The 12617-nt window shown below is 43.5% G+C and overlaps 1 protein-coding gene across 7 annotated transcripts in view; it reads left to right on the forward strand.

Moving 5' to 3' along the window:
- The first annotated feature begins 66 nt into the window (after positions 1-66).
- KANSL1L (KAT8 regulatory NSL complex subunit 1 like) overlaps positions 67-12617 on the forward strand; it is a 67000-nt gene continuing 54449 nt past the window's right edge. For 6 of the 7 annotated variants that reach the window (XR_013929897.1, XR_013929898.1, XR_013929899.1 and 3 more), the window contains exons 1-2: positions 67-534; positions 7463-8580. Coding sequence is in view for 2 of the 7 variants with exons in the window: in XM_080398385.1 (XP_080254511.1) it covers positions 7493-8580 (1088 nt within the window). In the remaining 5 variants the exon portion in view is untranslated. The remainder of the gene's footprint in view (positions 535-7462; positions 8581-12617) is intronic. The other variant, XR_013929901.1, reaches the window with a different exon arrangement.

A 12617-nucleotide genomic window follows, 5' to 3' on the forward strand; every position in this document is an offset into this window, starting at 1 on the left:
ACATCAGGGCTTGGAGGGGGAGTTCTGTGGGAGGGAACACGGTGCTGGTGAATATTTTGAGGTAGTTCCAAGTTATTACCCCCAGTTAAAAATGCTAATAACGATTTTTTATTATTATTTTATTATTATCATTTAAGCACACCGGGGGTTCTGTCAGCCCGGGCCTCGTTCCCCCTCACCGCGCCGAGCGGGAGAGGAGGAGGAGGCGCCGCTCTGCGCGCCACCGTCCCTCTCGCGCCGCGCCCCGCGGAGGCGCGCGCGCGCGGCAGGAGGGCCATCCCCGCGTCAGGCGCCCAGCCAATGGCGGGCGGTCGCCCCCGCGCAGAGCCCCGCCCCCAGGCGCGGCGGATTGGCCGCGCTCCTCCCCTGAGCGGAGCGGCCCCCTCCCCCTGCGCGGGGAGGCCCCGCCCCGCCCGCCGAGCTGCGCTTTAGCTGGGCGCGGACTCTTCAACCGCGGCACTGGGAGCCGCGCCGGGCGCCGCGCCGCGCGGGCTGGAGGTGGCAGCGCCGCTGTGGAGAAGCCGGCGGGCGGAGGCAAGCGCGGGGCTCCGCGGGGCGGCCGGGGGCGGGTGGCGAGGCCGCCGCTGCGCGCCAGCGGGGAGCGGTGCGGTGAGGGCGAGGGTAAGGGGCGGCGGGGGGGGGGGGGGGGAACCGGGGCCGGGCGGCGGTTGGTTCCCGCGGCGGGAGCGGCTGTGGCGCCGCCAGCGCTGGCGCGCATGCGTGAGGAGGAGACTGGGGTGGGGGCGGGGCGGGGGGGCGAACGGCCTGGGCGCGGGGCGGGGCGCGGGGGCGGGGCGCGGCGTGGCGGGCGGTAGCTCCCTCCGCCGGCTCCCAGCGGGGCTCCCCGGGGGGGTCCCGCCTGCCCCCTGCTTCACCGTGCGAGCGTCGCTGCCCGCCCGACCGGCCGACCCTGGCTTCTGGCCGCGGTGCCGCCGGCCCGAGGTGCCGGCTGCTGTGCAGCGCCGGCGGGCTGCGGGCACGCAATGTTGTACCGCCTGGCCCTGTTTTTAATGTTTGAGCCAGTAGTGGGTGGAAAGCTTTAGCCTGCCTTTTCATGTGCGATTTTTTTTTTTTCATTCCTGAGTTAAAATTTCCTTCTGATATAAAGATTGCCACAGATTCCTTTGCCTTCGAGTGACCCTGACCGAGCTGGCTTCCCAGACCACTCACTCATAAAACTGAATACTTTAGATAAAGTAGATAGCAAAGCTCTGGACAGCGGCTCAGATCCAGGTGCGACCCTCAGGCTTCCTTGAGGTTTCCTGTGTGGTCTTGAGCTGGTCTTTTAATCCACTTTGTGTATCAGCTCTGCGGTTGCAAAATGCTGAAGCGTTTCCCAAAATAAAGTGTAGCAGTGACTGAGGTACTTGATACTCATCAACAATGGGAAACAAAGTAACCGGTTAAAAATTAAAATAAAATACAGATGACTACAGTCTGCTCTTTGTCAAAGGCTAGATATTTCCCCCTTTTTGTGCTTAATTTAATAAAAATAAGGTATTAAAAATTAAATTGGATAAAGCATGGTTATAATGCTAGTAGCTCTACCAACTCAGAGGGCTAGTCTGTGTGCCTTAGGATTGTCCTTCCTTATTGGTCCACATTGTGAAATCCTGTAAATGTTTTGGGGAGTTTAAATTCCAGTCATCTTAATTAGTGTCTGAGAGCTGAATGGGTCTTGTTTAAGACCAGTTTTTATGGCCCTCTCTTCAAAGACTGAAATTCAAAAGGGTAACTGAAATGTAGATATGGACTTTACAATGGATCTAAAGGTATTACAGATACTTATATTAGAGACATATGTACAACCTACTTAACAGAGGCACCTGTCATATACTACAAAATGTGTTTGTTTAGCACATGTTAAAAACTACTTGAGATGTTATGTTACTAATATATGGTATTATAGACTGAACAGGAATTAGTTGATGGTATGGTAATAAACTTGGAAATAATATATGATTCTCTGTTCAGAAGCATTTATGAACAGGGAGAAAAACAACTCTGTTCAGAGATTTTAATGAGTCATGGATTTTATCATAAATGAATACTAATGAGCTCCACTTGAAGTATGTGCTTTTTGATGTTTTTTTACGATTAAAACTGTTTGGGTGGTCTGTATTAAATTGAGTTCTCTTACTGTTCAAAGAGAGATACTTTTTAGGTGTGCACATGTTTTGTTGGGTTGTGGGGTTTTTTTTCCAAAGAGGAGGAATTTGTGCTTATATTTTCTGGGGAGTGCAAAACACTGGAGTTTGCAGTTTCATCTATACAGTACTGCCTGCAGTGAATGCTGCTGAAAGCTGAGACTCCCCATGTAATCCTGTTTGGGTTTTTTTTGGTTTTTTTTTTTTTTTCCAATCTATTAATAGAACAAAATACTAAAATGCTTAAATACACGTCATGAGTAACTGGGCTGCTTTTGAACTGAAAACAAAAGCTGCCTACTGAGATGGTTTTTTTTTTCTTAAAGGCTAGTCCCAGGTGTGTTAAATGTGGACTTTTTTCCTTTTGCTTTCATACTCCTAACCAGGACATACCCAGTGGGACCAGTATCTCTTTTGCAGTCATTGCTGCAAGCTATTCTGTGAGAAAATGCAGATTATGCTACCGAGCTGTTCTCTCTGTTCTTAGAAATTATTATGATCATGTAAGTTTTGTGAAAAATTGGGAGAGGTAGGTAAAGTATACCCAAGTGGATGCCTCCCACCAGGCAAGGCTTGGAGAAGCTGGCCAAAGTCAGCGCCTGCATGCTCAGCTCGGCGGTGGCTCTCAGTCCTGGCAGCACAGCTAAGGCAGTGCCACAGTAGTGCTTGTCTGCCAGAGCACTGCTTTATTTTTGTCCAGCGATTATCAGGAAGGCTGTCCAAGAGGAGCTAGGGATTACGGGGCAAACAACACAAAGCTGTAGGGAACCAGGTTTTGTCAGTTGTGTTGTAGGCAGATCAGGCTTGCTCATGTAGCTGCCATCTCATCTGCAGGTTTCCTCTAAGAGGCCTTAAAGCAACTCTTGGCAGTTTGAAATACAGTATTTTTGAACATTCTAGCTAAGCTTGATTTTGGGTGTTTCACCAGATGCTGTCTGCTGCCAGTTACTTTGCTTTGCTTTTGAAATGCCTTCTAGACAAGGAATAAACATTGGAAGTGCACTTATCTGAAACACTGATAATCTATGAATAAACTGGAAACAGCTGTATTAATTTGAAATGTTATTTGTAGGCCCCTGGATCTGAAATAGTAAATGTAAAAAGCTCCTCCTGATCTCCAGGAATCTCATTATTAGCAGGAAAGCCTCAGGTGTTTGGGGTGAGGAAACACAACTCAATTTACAAGGAAAGAAGGCTGGTACAGAGGAGCCTTACAAACCCTCATGCAAATGTAGTTTTATTGTCATTGAAAACGAAAAGATCACAAACAGAAATCCACTAAAAGACAAAACAATCCTACCCGCCTTCCCCCCAGCAAAAATCCCCCAGAACGTTGTCTGCAGTGTTGTGTAACAAAAGTGATAGTGTTATGCAAGGGGGGAAGAGTCAAAAAGTGAAAAGGACTATAAACAAAAGCTGGGAAGGGAATGCCACCCTGTGTGCAGGCAGGTTTGTGGTTGGGTTTTGTTGTGTTTATTTTAATAGGGTGCTGCTAGTTACCAACATGAAGACACTAGTTTCAGGATTTAGGCAAATTCCGTTGAGGTAAGTCTGGTAGAGAAGGGTGTAATATGGAAGTGTTGGGTAAGGACTAAGAAAGTAAACAGAGGTAGCAGGGGGGAGGGGAGAGGAGGGGAGGGCTAGAGGAGCAGGGGTCCTTGGGGGATTAGGGACCTGTCGTTGTGGCCAGAGAAGGGAGTGGGGTGCGGGGTGCAGGAGCGCTTGAGCTATGGTAAACTGCAATTCCCAGCTATATCCCCCTGGGTAATTAAGGCATTAGGGGAGGATAAGCATAAAGTCACTTTAAACATCAGTTGCTGCACTGTGCGTGTCTGGTACTTGTTTCTTCCCTTCCCTGGTACTTATTTTACGTCAGCTTTTCTTTTTACGATACTTCTTAGTCTTTCAAGCAGAGTACGTATTCAGCAGATGAAAAGCAAAATCTTTGCCAGTTTAGTAGCATTTCAGCTGTTCTGGTTTTGAAACCTCAAGTAGTACACAATGGAAAAAATCCTTGAAATGGTTTACCTATGACAAAAAAGCTTTTCCCAGAATAAAAATACAGAGTGTTCCTAAATACCATGTTGCAGTACTTATCTTCTGTCCCTCTGCACTTCCCACCCCCAGCTTTTCCCCCCAGAAAATTATAGGTTTGGCTTTGGAAGTTCACTTCCAATAAAGGTGGAGTGAAATTATTTTTTCTGCTTTCTACCAAAATGAAATTAAATGTGTCAAAATGGAAATTGTACAATTCTTGTGGAGCCAAGTACTTGTACAAAAAAAAAAAAAAAAAAGTTTTAGCAGCTGATACTTTGTTTTTGCTCATATACCAATGACTCTGTGTGGCGGTGGGTGGGGATGAACTTGCAGAAATGCCAAGAACTGGAGACTGGGACAGTACCAGCCTTTACGAAGTCTTTTTGATGCCACTGAAGTGAGAGCAACACACCTTAAGTGTCTCACATGACTATCTTCAGGGCAGAAACATTGTGTGAAGTTTGCAGGTTGCTGAGTAAGGAGTTCATTGAGCAATTTTTCTTCAAAAGCATTTTATTTTTTAGCTATATTGTAATTTAAGTATCTTTTGACAGGAGCTCCTAATTGGTGGTTTGTTGGTGCTCTTTAGTTTAACGTTTCTGGTTCAGTCAGAGGGTATTTTGATTTCTTCACCTCTTTCCCTTATTGGGGGGGGGGGGGGAAGTCCCCCAAACTCAAAAAAATCCCTTAAAATAATTTGCTAATTGTAGTAATTGCAGTTTAGGAAATTTGAAACTTGTACCAGAAGGGTATGTAGTATTTGAGGGACTATGATCAAGTTAAAACACAGCACATTGAAAGTTTTGTGCTGCTAGTTTTTTGAATAGCCTTCATCTTCCTATAGGTATGAGATCCACATCTCCAAACTTCTTGTTTGCTTGAGCAGCAGCTCTGCTATGTGTGACTGTTTCCTGCCTTTCAGGAGTAGCAATCTATGACTGTTAAACCACTTGGGCTAGGTAAGGTAGATGGTGAAATTGCAATAGTTATAAACTCATGGCTCAGTGTATGTAGATATCAGGCTGACAGTGTTTTTCTGAGAGAGCTCCTTGGAGTTCCCAGGGACAGATCTAACATGGGGATTCCCCTGAGTCCGTAGAAACCTCCCAGAGAAAGTGTGGGCTTCAATTCTCTCCCCCTTATATTTTAGCCATTCTAAATCACTTTGAGTTACTATAGTTATTTGCCATACGTTGGGGAGGGGGGCAGGGGCATGGGCATAGGTGTCTGAATCCATACTCCTTTGAATTTAAAAATTCTTGTTACTGCTAGGTCTTAAAAGAGTGGAAAGACACAACTCCACAAGTCAGCCAGATGCCGAGAGCATTGCCGAATCACCAGAGCCTTTGTGATTTGGAGCTCCAGATCTTGTCAGTGCCTTTCTCTCTCTGATGCTAGTAACAGGGCTCTTACTGAACAGCTGTCCACCGGGGAGGATTTTGTGCTGAACTCCTCTATAGTTTGAAGTTACTGGCTCATTGATAAAAGTTAAAATCCTGAGGATTTTAATAGCATCGTTTAGAATTACCATCAGGACCACCAAGCCTGGTCCCTGTGGTGCTGGGTAGATAATGTACAGAGATGAAAACCTTATGGTTGAAGTATATGTGGAGCAATGAAAGGTGAATAAAGCATATGGAGACTGCCTAGGCAGTACTGGAGCATGTGGCTCTTTGTTTTTCTTTGTGTTTTTAGGGTTAAGGAGAAAGTATCCAGACTGGTACTTCTCAGCTCCTTAGGTTTCCACACCTCCCTTTGAATGTTTCCACCTTCGGTATGAAACCTGTAGTTATAAACAAGCTAAGGCTTCAGACAGGGAGTTTTCTTAAGACCCATACATGGCAGTCTCAGAATCATTGACCCCTTATGGGATCTGCGCATTGAAAATTGCTGAGCTAGGCAGTTGCTGTGGAGATCAAAGAAACTGAAGACATTAAAAGGACGGCAGTGGAAACACTGCTCAACTAGTACACCAGTTAAATAGAGAATTTACTGTGGAATTACTGTGCTGCACTCACTTTTGTTAGTACTCTCTTACTGCTTCTGGTTTTGTCTCTAGCTTCTTAACGAAGAACTGACAGTAGCTTATCTTTCAGGCTTCTCCAGGCTGTGTTCAATTAAATCTTTCATAGGGTCTATTTAACCATCTCCTAAACAAAGCTGCAAGTACAGCATTAAGGCAGTGATTCCTGCTCTGTAGGCTGTGGAATAGATACAGCATGACATAGCAGTATAGCTGCTGACAAGAAGTGGTAAAGGCTGACACTGGTCTTTTGATCCCACAGTTTGGGAACCCTTCCTCTAAACTGTGGCAAGCCACAGGCAAAAGGGTTTGTAAAGGAAGAGTGCTTGTCTTTACTGAAATTGTTATCAAAGAATATTGTCTGTGCATTATGCAGGCAGTGCCTGATGAATAAAACTGGATATAAAGGCATGGGAATTATTTATTTTTTTTTTTTTAGGTAACATTTAGAACTTACAGCTCTCTGGTTTTAAAGCATTAGTCTTGATGATTGGTTTCTAAAGTGCGTTTGTGAGAATATATAGTAAATTAATTCATCAAATCCTTCCTTTTATGTAGATTTACATTAAACACATTTCTCCCAATAGTGCCTCTCAGTTTATTTCAGAGTGTTTCATCATGTGGTAGGTGTTCAGCTTTGCTGAACTTGTAATAGGTAGCTGCTGCATAGCTCCCATTTCTATGATACTGTTGGTGCTGACTCATTTAAGTATTAAAAAAACCCAAACTGGAATGAAAACTAAACACAACTCAAAAAGTAACTTATCTTCAGAGCAGATTAAAGTAAAACCCAGCCAGAGTTCTGGGGTGGGAATTTGTGCATGTGCATCTCTGTGTGTGCATGTACATAGACATACACTCGCACACATATTTTAAAATCCATCCTTCTGGTCACAGGGCTTATGGTCATGTTTTCCAGTTTGGGCAAGGTTAGATGACAGTCTTGAACTTTGTGAGTCTTATTTCTCAGACTGATAGGATCAGGAATGCAATGAGGTATGAACACTCGCTCCCCTGAGAGGTAAAGGCTTTCATTGCACATGAAACAATCTCTGAATGAAATAAAGAAAAAACAGAAAGAGTATTCATTCTTGTTTGACTTGGTAGGGACCATAGTCTATCCATGTTCTTTAGACAATGTCATTTTTTTATGGGATCTTTGAATAATGTCAAAAGAATGAAATATCTGACAGAGTTGTTGTATTTGTACTGTGTCATGAAAATGAGAAATTTACGTGGCCCGTGTTATTTTCAGGTTTGCTGTAAACTACATACCGTAGTTATAATGACACCAGCCCTCAGAGAGGCAGCAACAAAAGGTCATGGTATCCACTTGTCACCTTCTTTGTCCTCTAGAGCTATGGAGTCTGATACAGCTTTGTGCATGGAAAATTCCAGAGCAGTGGAAGAGAAGATAAAAGAGGACTCCATCGCACAGATTACTTGCTCAGTCCTGGGGTTCCCCACTGCTGAGCCCAACCTCAGGAATGATATCTTCAGTGTGCAGAATTATGGTTCTCCACCATCCTCCAAGCACTATCAGTCTGTCTTGTTAATGAGTACAAATTCTGCGTTTAGCAACAAAACCGGTAAGCAAATGAAAGCGGGAGAGCCCAGTTGCTCCAAGATGAGAAAGTCATTACATAATGGTGCTGACACATCATTTGGTCAGATTAGTCATTCAGAACCTGAGGAACAGGTCAAAGGGGAAACATTTTCAGAGACCACATCTCCGAATTTGGCAGAAATGCAGAGACTTTTGGATTCAAGTGTAACTGAATCCAGTAGTGCAGAAGAAATGCAGCTTTTAAATGGTAAATGGTACAAGAAGAATGGTTTTTTGGGTAGGGCTTTGGAAGTCTGCGCTGAAACAATAAAAGGGGATTTATTACACCAAATTCTTCACGGGCCTTCAGAAGGGATTTTGAGCTGCACCCCAGAGGAGGTGTGTGCTCGCTTACTCCAGTGTGTCACTAAGCAACAAATGGAAATCAGTCGCGCCAAAAGAACTCAGAAACGTTTACAAATGCTCCTGGCAAAGCATGTCATCAAACACTGTGATCAGCAGCTGAAATGCTTCGTGAAACATCAGCTACAAAGAATGAAGGTTTTCCGTGAGCCAACCAGATTTTTGAGCGGTAGCTCCCTCAGGTGCACTGAAGGTTGGCATGAAAACAGCACGACTACTTTGGAGAGTAGTTTGAGTACGGACATACAGAACGGAGTTAGCATTGCACCAGGTGAAGTCCGGGGGTTTGCACTTTCTACTGGAGGGCTGCTGTCTCGTGTGGAGAAGGATCTGGACTCTGATGCAACATGTAGCAGCTCAGATGAAGATGGTGAGGAACAGACTGTAAGAACAACAGTGGAAGCGTAAGTGTTAAATTCCTGCTAGACTCATGTGCTTCATGCTTATAAATCAAGATGGAAGGGTCTAGACCTGCAGATTCCTTCTTGTGTGAGTAACCTCACTCAATGGATAGTCCTACTGAAATGAGCAGGACTACCTGTGTGAACTAGGTTTGGCAGGGGCCAGACAGAAAGTAAGCACTTCTCCTAATTACAGCGTTTAAGGAATGGTTACTAGGCTGTAGAGAGCTAGATTTTGTACTGCACTCTATCAGTTTGCATTACATTAGTACTGCTAATTATTCAATACTCAGTTGGTGCTGTAAATCAAATAGTGTTAGCAGTGCTGTTAATGATATTTTTGGATGGTATGAAAATAATTTTAATTTTATTCTGGAGTTATTAAGAATTAGTCGATGTTAGGATCTTGAAATCCACTGTGATGTGATCAATAGTAAAAATGAACACCTGATGCAAGTGTCAAGCCATCCAATATTTGGGGATTATATACTGAAAAAGTTTCATTCTTTGAATTATAATTTTAAAAATGTTAATTTACTTACTGCAGTTATTTTGCTACTGTGAGTGAAGCTAACAGTGGTGTTTTTATTGTTGCTGGTATATTTTTCAAGAAGAACCAGAGGGAAATTAATAACATTAATTAATATTGTCTTGCATTGGCCCAGCTCCTGTCAGCATAAACTATTGTAGGTTTGAAAATCTCTGATGGTACAGCCTCTTTTGCTTTTCTTCCCCCCGCCCACCCCCCCCACACCCCCCCCCCCCCCCCCCCTTACCTTGCTACATTATTAACGCAATCTCTTTGGTCAAGACATTTTAGCAAGCAGTGAAAGGACAGCTGCTTTCACCTTCCTACAGCTGGAAAGAATGGAGTATGTCTTAAGGACTGTTAGGAAGTGACAGTCAGGACAGTGACACATCGAACAGAGCTTCACACAAATGCAGGAGCTGGGTAGGAGCTTCATAGCACCTGTATTTCTAGCACTTTAAGTCAGGACTGGTTTTGTGTTTCCTGATCTCTTACACTTTCTGCCGTTAGGGAGTGTCCAGAAAGACTTAAGAGTGACACTGGTGTTTGAGGAAAAATAAACACTTAACATATTTCTTAGTCTGTTTCTTGGAAAGCATAATGTTCAGAACAAATCAAGGAAGCTCCATCTTAATTGGAAGAGAGCTGTGACCTGTTACATGTTACAGCTTCAGCTGGGGAAGCTTCAGTATAGCGTGGTTGTATCAAATCGCTGCTGTGTTCCGTTAAAGTCTGTAGGCCTGGAAATAAGAGAAGAGAAAAAGTGCAAAGTAAGAACTAGTTTTAATTTTATTTTACATTTTGTCAGAATGGTAAATACTGTACCAAAGTCCAACCAAAGTGTGATGACTTGCCAGCTCAGTTAGTATCACCTTAAATATTTGAGTTTGCAAAAGAATTATTCTCCCTTTGAAATATTTTGATGAAAAAACAGCATTTTTGCCTCTTCCCAGCGTAGGAGAATCCACATTCCTCTCCTAGCTGATAATAGCTCTGCCTCTGGGATTCTTATCTTGTGATTACATGAACTGAAAAAGAAAAACTGATGAGAAACTCTTGATTCTTGAAGGGTAGTGGATAATGTAAAACTTGGACCAAGCTTCTCTGTGAAGTTTCTCTTTTTCTTTCTTGCCAGGGACATTCAAGTTTCCAACTGCCTGTCAGTCTTTTACCTTTATTTCTTCCTGTGGCTTTTGAATTCCTGAAGTTATCTTTCCACTTGAGGCCTACTCGGGTTGTTCTATTGCACTGACAAAAAATCCATGGAGGATTATTAAATACAAAGGCACCACCTTTGGCGCAGGAAATCCCCAAGCTGCTGTTGCTGGCAGCTGAGGGTGTATTCTGGAGAAGCACTGCTCCCTCCATGCCTGCCTGCCCTGTTGTAAGACTGTTATCTTGGCCACTGCCAAGAGGCAGGAGACTGGGTAGATCATCTATAGTCTGACTCAGTGCAACCCTTTATTTGTGGGTTGGTTTTTTCCCTCCCTTTTTTATGTTCTTACTGCTGAACAGCAGTCGGGCAGCAACGGTGACAAGGTTAGCGATGTACATTAGCTAAGGCCTTGCAGCATTGGCACTGTGAGGATCACTGCTGTTTGAACTGTGCTGCTGGGCCAGCAAGCTCAGAGTTAAAGTACTACCTAGTTTAAGTAGAAGACTCTTGTCTGTTTGTACAGGCTGAGGCAATAGCTTGAATTAACATCGCAATGAGGACTGGCTGTCTCTTATTTGAATTTGTCATTATCTTCAGCTTGGAATGGTTTTCTTCATTTCTCCAACTACCCTAAGATTTGTCTTTATGGGTAAAAAGGCTGCACTTTTTCTTCTGGGTGACAAAGGTAAATTGGTTATCACCAGCGCAGCTGCTGAGATTTGCAGTTTTCTGAGCTTTACCACTTTAAGGCTTTTTGGATTGCCTTTCACCTCGACAAAAGAAACAAAGTTAACATCCATTTCTATTTCTGCTAAGTGGATTTACATTCTTTGAAATGCCTTTCTGTCCTCAGGAATTGACTCTTAGTGCTTTCCAGAAATCATGTGATCATGTGGGTGAGAGAACACTCGTTTCCTCTCCTGTGGCTTATTTTTCATAGTGAAGACTTCTACTGACCTGGAAAGACTCTTCTTGTGTGATATTCTTAATGCTTAAACTGTAGATGTTATCAGGTTCTGTTATGCACTGATGAATGGGAAAAATGGTTTTGTTTTGCCTATATCACAGTATACTGATTGCATTTAACTTGAGGGTATAATCATGCTGGTGGCTGGTCATTGTCGTGACTGCAGTGCTTTTTATCCTTTTTGGGGGGGGAGGAGGTGTCAATCCAATGTGCATGGGGGGGCAAGAACCTGCAGTTACCATGTTTACCTGAGAACAGTCTGTTTCCCATCAGGAGGGAGAAGTTGATTCCAGCTCCAGTTCTTCACGGTAGGAAAAAACCTGGAGCTATTTTTAGCATTATGAACCTGTTCATTCTCATTATCCTGAAAAGAGTTTTACTCAATGAGTCTTGACATAAGCTTTTCTGAGCTGTATCTCAATGCTTTGTGTCTCAGGTAAGATTGTCTTTATCCATCTATTTCAATACCATTGTTGTTTAGTTGCAAATGGCTGTTAAAAGATATTTAGACCATTGTTCATCCTTTGTGCTTTACATAGGTGCTGTCCTCAAGACAGGAAAGATCCTTCATCTGTTGGTGAATTCAGTTCTTCTAGTTGACAATTCACAGTACTTATGTCTAGAAACTCTAGTTTCTAGAATAATTGGAAAGCCTCATTCCCTTTCAAGAGCTTAATCGAAACACATTTGGTCCTTTGAGTATTTACTAAAAAGAAATTAAAAAAACCCCAGTTGGTTCTTCTCAGGAATTTTGTCATTTTGCTGCTAGTGTCAGCTCATGAATGTCTTTAACCTTAATTTCACGGAAGATTTCTTAGGCAAAGCACCAGATTTCCATCAGTAATTTGTAGTGTATTCTAGTACCATTCCAGCTTTGGGTGCAGGAAGCTCCCAAGATGCTCACAGGGGATTACGGTAGTACTTCCCTTTGGTTTCTCTAAGGCAGAAGTTAGGTGCTGTTCGCTAGCTCCCTTTTAGGCATTAGCAACCAAAGTGGATGGAGGGCCCAAGGAGGGCATCACAAAGCTGACGATAAGTAATTCCTTCAGGAATTCACAACTAACATCAACCACTTGAAATGCAACATGGACAACATTTCACCAGCTGAATTTACTTGGAACTTGTTGATCTTTGTGTTTCATGAAGATGGAAGATTATTCATAGAAACGGTCACAGATTTCAAACAAGGTGAATTGGGGGAGGATGTGAGCTGAAAGTTTTTTTCAGCAACACAGCTCTACTCTGGGAGCTATGTATTACATCCTTCCAGGCCAACTTCACATTGTTATTTGTGTATTTTGTGCGTATTCCTGATGTGTTTAGGAAGTTCTCGTTGTTTACAGTGTACTACAAAAGTCCAATGCTGGGGTGGTTATTTGAGAACCTTT

Source organism: Falco punctatus, assembly GCF_963210335.1.
Source record: "Falco punctatus genome assembly, chromosome: 8".
Lineage (NCBI taxonomy): Eukaryota > Metazoa > Chordata > Aves > Falconiformes > Falconidae > Falco > Falco punctatus.